Source organism: Numenius arquata, chromosome 19 (genome assembly GCF_964106895.1).
Source record: "Numenius arquata chromosome 19, bNumArq3.hap1.1, whole genome shotgun sequence".
Lineage (NCBI taxonomy): Eukaryota > Metazoa > Chordata > Aves > Charadriiformes > Scolopacidae > Numenius > Numenius arquata.
In genome coordinates, this window is record NC_133594.1 from 10,869,869 (window position 1) to 10,883,697 (window position 13,829).

A 13,829-nucleotide genomic window follows, 5' to 3' on the forward strand; every position below is an offset into this window, starting at 1 on the left:
AACCGCACTGTCAATTACGGCATGCATACAAATGTCTCATTCCCTCCTCAACCCTATAGCGTTTTAGGCTTTCACTGTATGAGCTCTATCACCTATCTCTGCACATCACCACAAGTAATTTTGATTTACTGCCTTTCACTTTACTCTTTTTGTACTGTAAGAGTACAAATTGTACGCTCCAATTCATACACAATCCATAATGTGCATGGTGCACGACCAGAGTGGCACAACTTCCCTACTGTGAAGCTCTATTAGTTTGCTCCTAGCCTGAATAAATATTCCAATTTTTATCATTATTTCATCAGGTTTGCCTGCTAATGAAATCTACTTTACAAACCCAAATAACCAAAATCTCTTCTACCAGCTTCCTTCAAGGAAAGAGATACTTTCTGTTCAACTGTGCAGCTGCTCATACTGCGAGAATGGGAATGTCACTCTGTCCCTACCCGCCTGAAGGGTCTGTTGGGCTGGGGGGTTGTGGTGCGGTTTGGGGGGTGGGGTGTATGTTCTTTTGGTTTTTTTTCCTAGTACCAAATGCAACTTATTCACAGCTCATTTAAAAAACACAGTCGCTGAGTGTCTTACGCAGAAGCTGAATTCAACGGTCATGTTATTTTATGCTTGGTGTTTGTTTACTTGCTTCATTGTTCTACCCTAAGTCCCCTGCGCTTTATTAGTTCAGGAAATATCTTCAACTTTTCCTGCATGGAGGCATTTGCACCCTGCTTCGTTGCTTGCTGAGGCTGTGCACTCTCAATTAGAAGTAAAGCATCAGGAGAAAACACAATAAAAACACAGGCAAAAGTCAGTCTAAAACACACAAATAAAGGCTTAAAACAAACTGAGAAGAAACAAAAACAAGCGTATAAAATAGCACAAAAAACAGAGAATCAGGTGCGAAAGGCACAGACGAATAATTTATAAGCTGAATGTACAAATCCTTCCAGAGTAAAGCTGTATCATGGAGCTGCTCCTCACTATACAGCCTGCCCTGCTAACAGGAAGATTTAGAGGCTTTTGAACAAAGGTACTTTGATTTCTGTGGCCCCACCGCAGCAGGCACCGAGAGGGACCCATCCGGGCTGGTGGCCAAATGCAGGTTTCTACGGAGGCTGCAAAGTTACTCATACAATGAAACACAAGATACTTGTCTTCAGCTCGCTCACAGCTCCCCACACACTAAGATACCACAAAACACTGTCAGCATGGAACAGGTACACACTAACAATGTGGAGAGCAGCCCTGTGAACATCAGCCTTCTGAAAACCACGTTCAAAGGGATTTCATCTCTCCTCTCTTGTTGCTGTTAGTGCAGTACAGGATGCAGCGCACACACCCCTCACTTTGGGCAGTGGTTCGGGGGGGTTTTCCCCACTTTAACACATATGATGGACAGGAAAGTTTGACTGCATCTTTTAGGGCAGAAACACCATATTCAGCAGAGGATCATGCTAGCTTTCTCAAGTATTATTTTTTATTACCTTTTCCTCAGAATCTTAGTTTTCACCCCCTAGCTTGGCATATAGAATTATACAACACAGTATCTTAGAACAGTTTGGAAATTACAAAACAATTCTATTTACTACATAACAGACTGCTATAAGAGATTAAAGAGAATGTCTTTTCAGTTTCATTAACATATGTATATCTCAACAGACTTAGATGTAGAATATTAAATGCATTTTGAAGAACAGTAAATGCTCGTTAGAAAAAGAGCCATTTTTAAGGTTTAAAAGAGCAAAAGCAAAAGCTGAAACTTGTCTATAGCAACAGTAATGCTCAGAGACAGAACACAGCAACAGGACTGAAATGAAAACAAAAACCAAGCAGAAAACAAACAAACAAAACTGTCTTTCCCCAGTAGATCTTTTTCAGTCAGTGTTTTGAGTTCTGGGCAGTATGTTTTCTAGAACACTTCCTGTAAATGGTAAAATGTAACAATAGTTACAGGTGGCTTCTAAGCAAGATTGTGGAAAACTAGGGCCTTCAAAATGCCACAAAACACAAAATCTTCATACTAGGGAAAAAAGTCTAAGCTTCAGTTCCTGAATATACAGAAATGCAATTTATCTCCATTTTTATCGTACTAACATCAGGTTTTACACCCTGTCACTGTCAATGCCACTGCCATTGTCCACGCCTATCTGTTAGTAAAGTCATCAGGATGAGACTCGGAAATCACCATCATTTAGGCACTCCTAGGCTCTGTACAGGCTCGTATTTGAGAGCTGACAACAACTGAACAGGAAAAAAGCAAAGACGGGTGGGAGAAAATTCCTATTAAGTACACACCAGTACTAATTTTAAATGGAGCAGAACAACATTGCAAGTAAAGAAAAAGGATTATTTTATATGCTCCTGCTCACTCTTTCCCCTGCAGTTTGGTTATTTTTTAATATAAGCATTAGCAATCTTCCTTCTTCATTTTTTCTATATATGGACAAACACTTCTAAAACTCTGACCTGTCAAGACAACTCTGGTGGAAGGGAAGGATCTACTCTCTATACAATGTTTACCTTTAAAATATACATGCGGGGGAAAAAAGCTATGCAAAAGATGGCTTATGTACAGGAAGTAACTGGGATGTGGCAATTACTGAGAGTTGGAAACAACTATTTACTCTTCCACTGAGTAACTTAAAAAAAATAATTCACCATGGCAACAATCATACTTCATAGCAGATAAAGCACTGAACGCTACAAAGCCTTTTCAAAATGAATTATGCACCAGTGTGTAACATGCACTTTTTTAATGTTACTGCACACATATCCCAACAAAATTTCCTTTTGGACTCATCTGGCATTTGCTTTTTTACTGCGCACTGCACATCTACTTTTCTTTCCTGACTTCTGTCCTGCTTAGATCTCATGAATCTGGAATTGTTAAAGGAATTTATAGTGTTAGTCTGGGCAAGGGATTGATATAAAATAATTAATACAGTGGCCTTATGTCATGCCATCACACTGCTGCTTTAACGTTTTCCTGAGAAACGTATCAATTTGTGTTACTGGTATCCTGGTATTATTTAGGAATCCGTAAAGCAAAAATCCTTAGTGGTGTAAAAACCTAAAAAGGGTAAGTGAACTGTCCTCTAAAAACCTTTGAAACTCCCACTCTTGTAGGAGATCTAAATATCTATGGGACTTGACTTAACTTTACCTTCCTTGGCCACGAATTTAAACAGAAGTAAAGAGCAACAGCCTTCTTATAGAGTGCACACAGTTCTTGGCCAGCAAATACACAGTGCCAGAGCAACACCAGCACTTCATTATAATTAGCCACAGTACCCTGGATGATAAGAACCCATTCAGAGCTCATAGGAGGAACAATTCCACCAGGATTGATGAGATGTTAAACATTATATCCTGGGATCACAGGAAATTGCAACTGTGCAAGTGGATTTGTGAAAAAATATTTACTTTTGTAGATGTAAGATAGCAATTCGGTGGCTGCCCCAGTGTATCCATACCAAGAATAGCAACAGCTGTTAAGGCAGATTCTCTAGTAAGAGGTTATAACAAATGCAGGAAATTACAACATTAATTTTTAATGGCTGCTTGACAAGCCATGTCCTGCCCAAAATGCAGGCGTGTGCCTTTTACAAATGACTCCCAGACCGGGTGCTGCAGCTGGTACTGGGTGTAAGTGGGACCAGGTAGGCTGCGTCCCTGCAGACACTGAGGGACACGGTGGCCGGTTACCCCAAGGAGAGCGCAGGGGTCAGTACCAGCACCTCCAGGAGGTTCGGGTACGGCTGCAGCACCGATAACCAAACCACTGCTATCTTTATTAGAACGGATAATAGAAACTATCAAAAGAGAAAAAGGGGATTAAACAATTCTCCAGAAATGTCTTTACACTCCTGCACAAAGGCAGGAAATCTTTTCACTTTTTTCAAGAAAAAAAAAGTTGGAAATAAAATAAAGGAGACACCTTTTTTTAATTATTCACCCCTTACGAAATTATGATGTCCTATACTTCCCCCAGATGTCCCTACACAGTTCCAGAACTGACAAACTCACAAACTGAAAAGGCTTATTACATTATTTTCTTAAAGTTTAATTGAATGTTATGTTGAAAAAGAAAAGTTAACTTTTTATTTCCTCCTATTCATAATGGCTTTTTTCCCCGCCTTTGCTCAAATTGCATCATATTAAGAGAAAATTTGTATCAAACTGACAGTTATAAAAAATAGTGGCTTACTGCCTTCTCTACTTAGAATCCAAATATAAATTAGCAGAATGACTGCAGTATCAGTACTTACTTAAAAAGGTTACGTTTCATTATTAGCATCTTAAAGCTTCAGCAAGCTCCCAACTACTACTCCGTATGTTTTAAATGTAATTGAAAAACAGCGGATGTTTTAAAGTACAAAAACATATTTCCTCAGTTTGAGATGGAGGTAGACAGTTTCATTCTTGTGGGAAACATCACAAAACAACATTATTTTTAAGGAATCTGCAACAGTGAAACTTACTGGCCATTCTTTTCCAGGGCTGAAAACAAATTTCTAATTAAAACAAAAATTAAAATCCCCTAATAAAGTACTAAGCAATAATAAGATGCTAAAAATAAAGTGATATTTATCTGTATTTTTTTCATTTTGACATTGATTTCCTGATGTCCTCACAACAAATTTAATTACACTTTTAACACCATCACAGCTCCTTAGCCCTCTTCCCCCCCACACACTATTTTGAGGCTTACTTTGTTCAGAAACAGTGCAAACTTTGATACTTAACAAGTACCCAGCGCCACCCCCTTTGCCCTGGAGAAAGCTCCCAGGGCTGTTACTGCTTCACTCCAGCTCGCTCACGGGCAGAGAGAAGGGCCTCTTGAGGAGAGCAAAGCAATGAAAGATTTTTGCTGGACAGGCCTCAAGAAGATAGTATGAGCCAAATAACAAGGAATATAGTTCTTGGTACATGTAAGGCAACTCTATCAGTTGTTTCACCTCCTCGGAGACATTGCCACAGACTGGCACGTACCAGAAATACTCACAGGTGTTGCAACTGTATAGATCCATTATAAAATACAGAAATTACGAACACCTAGCATACTCACAATCCACCAAAATCAGGTTTACATGCATTTTATAAATGAGAAAAAGCACTAGATTTAGTGATATGATAATACACACAAAAAAGCATTTTACAAAGAATACAGAGTTCATCACCCTAATAACTAGATTAATACATCCATAACAACTACATCAGCCTTTTAAAAACAAACCAGGACATCCTGATTCAAATCCACACGCACACCAGAATCTCACACACAGACATGTTCAGTGGTGTATCGGAAGTAAAATGGGCTACTTTAGCTCCCATTGCGTTACATGGGTGGCTCTGGGGGCCTGCTGTTAAACCATCTCACCCCCGCGGGGTGACAGAGCTCCCGGATGGCTTGGGCGGCTGTTGAGCACCCCACAACTACATCCAGAACGTTGGACGGTCTCAGAGCCCACACCGTGAGCTTACCTTCACCCACAGGTGTTGGGATGTTTGTTTCTTAACAAAGATTGTGAAGGAAAACCAATTAACTGCTGGCTCTAACCACTAGGTGTCAGCAGAAGAAAGTGCACGGCCAACAGCTTTGATGCAGAAAACCCGAGTCTCATTTCCCTCCTCCGTTACCAATCTACACACAACTATTAAGTACTACAAACCATCTTTACACACATGTAGTGTGTAAATATACAGTTATTTCTGTTGAAGATGACCTAATTTCGTGAATTAAATATTTAGAAGATGATAAAAACATTCCCTCTGCAACAGCAAAAAATCAAGAATTTAGAAAAAAGACATTCAAGCGAACAAAATGTTCACATTGGTGTCATTGTTAAAAATTTAAGTAATATTCATAAAGATAATAATCTGCCTCAATACAGCCAAGTAAATGCACTACTTCTAACGTGTTTTACTGTACTTAATGGCAACAGAGGTTTGTGGAGACTTTAAGCACACCACATGTAAGAGTTATCTTTCCATATTTAAAATCTGGCTTAATGCAAGTACAGAAAACACATATATACCGTAGAGAACAAAATAATGTTATTTTGTTACATAAATCTTATGATTGGACTTACAGACTCTATCATCCAGATATGTTTTTTCATGCAAAAGTTCTAGTTACTGAAGTCTTCAGAAAGTTTATGGTAACAGTGACTGGTTCATTGTCGTCATATACACACCACATAACCTTGTATCTTTAGAGCAAATGCTTCTGAGCAGAATAAGAGCTCTTACTATGCTCAAGTATAAGGTGCATTTAAAGCCTGCTGTGTGACACGTTCTGGGGCTACAGAGAATAATGAAAAATAGCTTCACACCATTTACCCTGAAAAGTCAACTCATACAGTTGCAGTTTCTAGGGGAGTGCCATTGTCAACTGATTTCAAATGCTCATCTTTAATATTCAGCCTTCAAAATACCAGATGGTATTTCCAGCAAAGCAATTTAAATTTTTATTTTTCTTCATAAATCCCTTAACTAGTTAATCTCACGCACACATCCAGGCAAAGCATACACCAATATTCCCAGAGTTGCCTGGCAACTACTGGGAGGAGCATCGGAGAACAAGGAAGCCTGCCTGGATGAAGTGAAGTCAGTGTCTCCCTGACATGGATAAAGGAGGCTTACAGCCAGAGTTTCATTTTGCTCGTTTCATTTTTGTTATTTATATGGACAACATTTTAAATACCTCCCATTATTTCACCTTAGATGCTTCAAAAGCCCGATATTTACACTTCTGGAAATATTCTGTGGATCACGTTGCAGTTAGTACTTTTCATCCCCCGTATTTTCAGGACACATCTCATTAATTATATCTGAATGTTCCTTATACTATTTACCTTGTCTCTAACTGTCTGTACTTTAAAAGGAACCCCCTAAGTACACAGTGTCACAAAATATGTGGAAATACATTAATTTGGCTGGACTGATTCGTACTGAAGTCCATGAAGCTACTTGCAGTAAGCCAGGAACAGATGCCTCACTAGAAGCAATAAAACCCCAGATCAAGTACAGAAAAATCCTTCCCCCACTCAGATGGCACTTAATCATTGCTAAATAGAGATTAGCTCCGAACCAGAAGCAAGAGATTGAATTTCCCTAACAGGGCAGTTATCGTCAATAGTTACAACTCCAGACATTCTTCATATTTCTGTAAAAACACAATTTTTAAAATTGTATTATGTTCTTAAATTCCATAAATTAGCATGTTTCGCAGTTAAGCGTATATTGTGTAGAAAGTTGTATATCTTTTACTAGCTTTAAAAATAATGCAATGAATACCCAGGTTTTGCAGTGAAAGAAAATGGTCAACTCTGCACTCGCCTCCTATGATCATTAATTTACACTCTTTTATCACCTCTCTTCTAGCTTAACTGTCTTCAAAACCAAGCAACACCCATACCTTTCCATAAGAAGTTTCTCCCTGAGTGATTGATCATGCTTGCTGCACCTTTCCCTTTTGGAGACTCTTTGTCATTACCAGTTAGCCAAAGAGCCACAACGCTGACCTTGGTAACAGTAGGTTACACTAAACTTGGAATTCTTGTTAGGTTTTTTCCCCACCACAGTTTCAGATTCACATCTTATGCCTACCAAATTCCTACTTACAGGTTCAATTTTCAGGGCGTTTCTGTAGCTTCCAAAGAAAGATGCTTGTGCTTTTAGAAACGCTCTTGCAACACCATCTCCAGTGGTTGTAGAGACTTTCTTCAATCTGTTCTTCAGTGCAGAAACCTGAAATCACACAACAGCTCTAGATCACTCTCATATCACAAACACATTGGGGCACAGCTAAATGAAAAGTGCACTAACCACAGCAACAATTATGACAAAAAGTGACATTGTGAATTCAGAGTTGAATTTTTCAGTTCTAAAAGCATTACTTTTCAAGCTGTTTTGAATCATATCTAGGATATGATTGGATTCTATTCAGAAACCAATAGGAAAATAAAAGCTTCATTTCAACTGTCCCTCCTACTTAAAATCCACTGTTAGCATGCTGTTGAGTACTCTTTTAAAGGTAGTCCACGAAGTTCTGTATCATTCTTGATTAGAAACCATGAAAGAATTTCAGCTAAATTAATTCAAACATAGAGAAACTCTTCTGTATAATCAGACCACTCATCACCACCAAGGCTAAGAACAAATTCTGTAGGTCTGAAAAATCTGTTACCACAAATACAATTTTTTTTTTTTTTCTTTTAAGGCAATATTCCCTTGTATTTCACAACCTTAATGCAAAAGAACAAAATGAGAGTTTTATTTATGCATGTGGTGGGTTCCCCTGGCCGGCTCCCAGACTCCCACCCAGCCGCTCTCTCGCTCCCCCGCCTCAGCAGCGCCGGGGGAGAAAACACGAAGAAGCAGCTCGTGGGCCAAGAAAAAGGCAGGGATATCACTTACCAATTAGCATCCCGGGTAAACCAGACTCGAAATTAATTTATTGCCAATTAAAACAGAGTTGGATGGTGAGAAATCACAACACTTTCCCCCCTACTTTTCCCTGGCTCAACTTCCCCGCTCCATTCCCGACTGCCCTCCCTGAGCGGCGCAGGGTGATGGACACGGTCATGGTCAGACATTTCCTCCCCGTGGCTCCTTCTCTTTCCCCCTCACCCTGCCCTCGCCCCTCGGCCTGCCCTCCATGGGCCCGGCTGTGCCGGGGGCTCTGCCGCCCAGCCCCGGCCTCCCTCACACAGAGGCCCTGCAGGCCCCGCCAAGGCCCCACCGACAGACACCCCGTGCCATCAAGAGCACAAACCCTGCGGTTTTTCAGAAGTCTCAAATTAACGACGACATTCTCTCCTTCAAAGTGGTCAGCGTCTAGTGAGGGGCTTCTTCTTCCTCTGTCTCAAGAGATGTAAAACACCTGTGGGGGACAGCTGTGCTCTGAGCCCTCCCCGCCAGCCCCGTCCCCTGGGGGGGTCTTGAATTACCTCAGGATTCACAGAGCCGAGCTTCAGGGCAAACACAGTCTCATTACCACTTACACCCATCACAACTTAGCAAATATCAACTAAAGACATTTCTATGCAGGCAGAGTTTAAACTACCATGATCCAGGTTAGCCGAATATTCTTTGTTTTCTGTGCACACCAAGGGCTAAAGTTTTAGAGGATTATCCGTTACCCTTCTCTGTGCTTCAGAATTTCTCATACACACAAGAAGGTTCTGACTTAGTTTGATGTCTCTTTTCTAATGCTTAGAGCTCAGTAACTACTGAAGTAAGGTTGTGTATCTATATATTATTGTTAGTGACAGCGTTTTTCTTTCCCAAACACAAGCTGGGAAAGGAGATAAAAAACCCTTTCAAAGACTAACATCAAGCTTGCTGTGCCTGTGCTGCAGCGGTTATAGGTTACGTTAAATCATTAACAAATAGCTATGTCAGTAGCAATTTTTTGGTGTTGCAGATAGAACCAGGACAAGCTAAGTTTTTGAGACAGATCTCACCGAGCATGTCACAATACAAAAACAACAATCCGGGCACTGATTCTTGAAAGAAATTCAACTAGTACTTTTAGAGGATGTGGTCACGCCACCTGTAAAACCCAGGGTTGATGAGACACCTCCCGCAGAAGACAGGGAGGAGCCACAGTTTCAGAAGGAAAGCAGAAAGCCAGGGAATCCCCAGTCATCTTGATTTGCAGAAGAACATGAATGATTCCATAAATATCCATATTATGAATTTAACAGAAATAATTCTAACAATAACTAGCAAATCTTCCTTTTCCAAATGCTATTCTGAAAAACTCCATTGGGGTAGCTCTATGTACTTCACACTATGCAAGAAATGTTGCAGGAATATTATTTACAGAGTTAGCAGATTCTCATAGTGAACATAAACTAACTGCTTTTTCTGAGAATATGAGTAATATTTACTCAGAAAATATAAGATGATGGGTCAAATGTTCAAATTGACGTCCAAGACCTTCCCCCTACCCTCCAGCTAGGAGCTTCTCCATGTTTGAAGGAGTCTGATGTTGTAAGGATGAAATATGCATTTATTTCCTATGTTAGCTTATGTAAACCATTTAACATTAGTTCTTAAAAATGCAACAGAATGTCTATAGCTCTGATTAACTTCCAAATCCATCTCAAACAGTTTTATAAGTGGTTTTCTTTAAACATTCACATGAAGATAAAGAACTTGCCATCTATATAAAAGGAAAAGGCTCTATGCTTTGTTTTAAAACAAATTAAAAGCTCAGAAGGGTAGTCACAGCCTTTCTGTGGTTGAGCTTCCCTATTTGGTATAAAAGTAGAACACTGATAGGTATTTTGCTAATTTCTTAAGCTTTCAGACCATTTGCTCTCTTCTAAGACTAAATCGAACACTGTAGGAAGTCTATTTTATATATGCACACTTATACTCCTTCAATCAAGACTATTGCGATAGGTGTGCTGTGTTTTTTAAAAAACAAAAATGTTAACAACAATGTATTTAAACAGACTAACACGTAAGAAAACAAATATTCATGTTTAATCTGGAATAAATTAGTATATAAACTGAAGTAGATTATACAAGCAGAATTGATTGTTTACTGCCTAAAGAGGCAGTGAAACTTCTAAAAAAATAAGACTGTGACCACTCAATATGAAGATTATTTCTAGCCAAACAGACACATATACATGCAGTCTACCCTGAGAGTGTTTTTAAAGAAGATTTTTATACTTCTGGCAGTTCAGGTTTAAAGGTCAGATTTAAACTATCACCATGTTTCAAAATGCAATCTGTGCAATGCAGCATAATGAAATGGTTCAGTAAAGGTGCTAGTGGAAATTCTTTTAATTAGGTCCAAGGCTTTTCAGTTGTCAACATGAATAAAGCAAGAAACATTCTACTGCAAACACAGTGTAGGAAATAAAAATGGATTCACCTTTAAGAAAATGGCTCCGCTATAGAGTTGTAGTTTAGTACTTCTTGCTGTCCTGAAAGCAGTTAATTTCCCACTAAGTGAAAAACAGTAACACAGGATTCTGGTTTGTGGTAACTTGTTAATGAAGGGACAACAGTCGCGTACACAACTCAATTCCTGACAGCCTCAGATATTCCTAGGATAGTGCAAATTTACAACACTCTCACAGCCATCAGATATGCAAGATCTCTTTGGCGCAGTACACTGCATCAGGGCTTCATTTAATAAAAACTACAAGTTGACAGAGCGAGCTTATGCTTTATTCCTTGTAATATGAAGCTCTGACTACAACTAAGACTAGAAGATGACACTTATTTGGAAATACATGAAAAATCCATAAGGGTTGCATAAAAAAAAATTACTACCCCCTCTTTGCTATTCCTTGCAACACAGACGGTGGTGTAGGAGACTTGTCAGCAGCAGATGCACTTATTGTAATCACAGTCCTTAATAAATCTCTTTTTTTAATATTGACTATTTTAAAAGGAAAGTTACTTCCCAGGGCGTTCTCATGCTGCCAGATTTTCAGCAACATATCAGAAGCAGAAGGTGAAGGAGGGACAGTTTTTCACATTTCTAATAGTTACTCAGTAATGCAGTAATACACACCTTGATTTTCAGGGACCTGACCTGAGCAGCTCGGGGAGCCTGACTGCCAGCGGGTACTGCTGAGGGAAAGAAATGACTTCATCTGATTCTGCTGGAACTGCCTCAATGCTGTCCAGCTCTGGTGACACAAATGTTCACTGGAAAGGCATTTCAGGGTAGCCTATGTTCGCTTGGATCCTCGGAGTAAGAGACTGATGAATAGTTCATTCTAGATTTCTGAGAACCAACAGTTTAGGTAGGAACAAGACTATCATGAAACTCAAGCACAACTCACTGCCTGAAGCTCTAAAATAATCATAGCACTTCATGGCATTGGTTTATTTGATTAAAAAAGCTGTTCAAGGAGAAGGGAAAAACAGCTTTAAAAATTTTCCACTGGATTAATTACCTGATGTGGAACGCATCACACAGAAGATGTTTCTCCTCACTATTGAATATAGATAGATTTAATTTAGCAAAGTAAATTTGGTGTCTATTCAGCAGTGCATGAATTGCTCACTGTTCATGTTAAGTAGCAAAACTGGAGAATAGTTTGACATTACAGCAATTTATGATCATGAAACTGTTGAAGTCATTTTTAGTTTCTCAGATCATAACTGCATCTGTTTAGATTGAGACCGGTGGGGAGACACACTTCCAGAACCTCCCCATCCTCTCAGGGAAGCAAAAGGGAAAAAAAGAAAAAAAAAAAAAAGTATAATGGATTGGCTTTAGAGTCTCCCTGCTGAGATGAACAACTTGATCCACTTACAGTTCCAAACACATGATGCATGAAAGAACTGACAGAAATTCAATTCTCGCAAAGAAGAGCAGATGCTCTCTAGTGGTCAAAGCCAAATATTAAGCAGTCTGAAGGAAAGGGAAAGACCTAGAGGAGAATACTTCATTGTCTAGGTAACTAAAATAATGAAACAAAGCTAAATAAGACATAAACACTGATCCCAAACATTAATTACACAATGCGACACGATTCAAGTTAAGGCTTTGTTGCGACAAATATTAATCCCAGCTGTATTTATATAGCAGTTGTGAAAAAAATACACCATGTACGCTATTTGTGAGCCATGCCAGTTAATTGAATTTGCTGGCAGCACTTCCCCTGCTATGCTCCAAACATCCTCCAAGATAAAATGTAGCTTTTAAATAGACCTGTGGAAAACTGAATCAAGAAATTTGAACTAATAAAACACAACTCTTTACTGTTATAAAAGTGAAGTAAAAGTAAATAATGAAAGGAAGGAAGTCTCTTAAAATTTATTACATTCCAAAGCTTGAAGTTCTGTGTTTATTGGTGAAGTCTCTTCTGATGTTCTACAGTGCGCCTACAACAGCTCCTTTAATGAAGTCTCATAAAATCTAATATAATACTTGATTGTTGACAAATCATATACATGTTTGAGGCCCTGCGCTCACTGTATCCAGACATTTCTTACATAATTCCATGAGATTTACAAGTCTGTCATTCCTGGGTTGTGGATAATGGCACAAGCGATGACCAGCTGGCAGATCTGGATGGTGGGAATGAAATCAAAATGAAAAACTATATAAAGCCAGAAAAATTCATGGAAGTAACTTTTATAGACTAAATGGTTGACTAAAGCCAAAATGTTCATGATCAAGATGGACCTTTTATCCAGAGCGCGCTGCTTTCGAGGAATGGATCCCACCACGGATCACAGAGAAGTGACAGGAGATGGCACAGGAGGCACCACTGAGGATTCACCCTTACTTCAGTTTCTCCTCAAACAGACCGGCTCATAGTGAGCTCCCCGCATATCAATTTTATTTCTCAACTACACATAAAAAGGTATAGATTTAACCGTCAGCACAATATTTTGAACTGGTAAAAGAAATCCAGATTTTCCCCTGCTGTTTTCTCCTAAACAGTTCCCCTCTGACTTAAAAATAGCTTCTTATTCTCTTACTCACTTCACCGCTCTTCATTCTCAGCTTTAGTGAAGATCATTCCATACATACCACATCGTTAGGGAGGCTCTGAAGGTCATCAAAAGGGGTTTCCAGTGTGTTGGTGTCCACATTAAGAATCACTACATCTTCCAGGGCCATATTTCTTACTTTCTAAATACAAGCAAAAATCAAGAAAAGGAAAAGGAAAATATAAGTATGTGGAGTTAAATCTTACGCATAAAGGACACAAGGTGTGGCAGAACATCATGGCATTACAAAACTTCAAGCATTTTAAAAACAACTAATGCTCCTGTCCTTCTGTCATCAGTTGTTTTATTTATTCACATTTTACAATGTTGAAAAATAAACATTCGGTTTG

The 13,829-nt window shown here is 39.1% G+C and overlaps 1 protein-coding gene across 8 annotated transcripts in view; it reads right to left on the reverse strand.

Moving 5' to 3' along the window:
• DENND1A (DENN domain containing 1A) overlaps nt 1-13,829 on the reverse strand; it is a 194,068-nt gene that overhangs the window by 62,181 nt on the left and 118,058 nt on the right. For all 8 annotated transcript variants that reach the window (XM_074161422.1, XM_074161421.1, XM_074161420.1 and 5 more), the window contains 2 exons: nt 13,520-13,621; nt 7,624-7,749 (listed from right to left, as the gene is read on the reverse strand). In XM_074161422.1, coding sequence (XP_074017523.1) covers nt 7,624-7,749; nt 13,520-13,621 — 228 coding nt within the window. The remainder of the gene's footprint in view (nt 1-7,623; nt 7,750-13,519; nt 13,622-13,829) is intronic.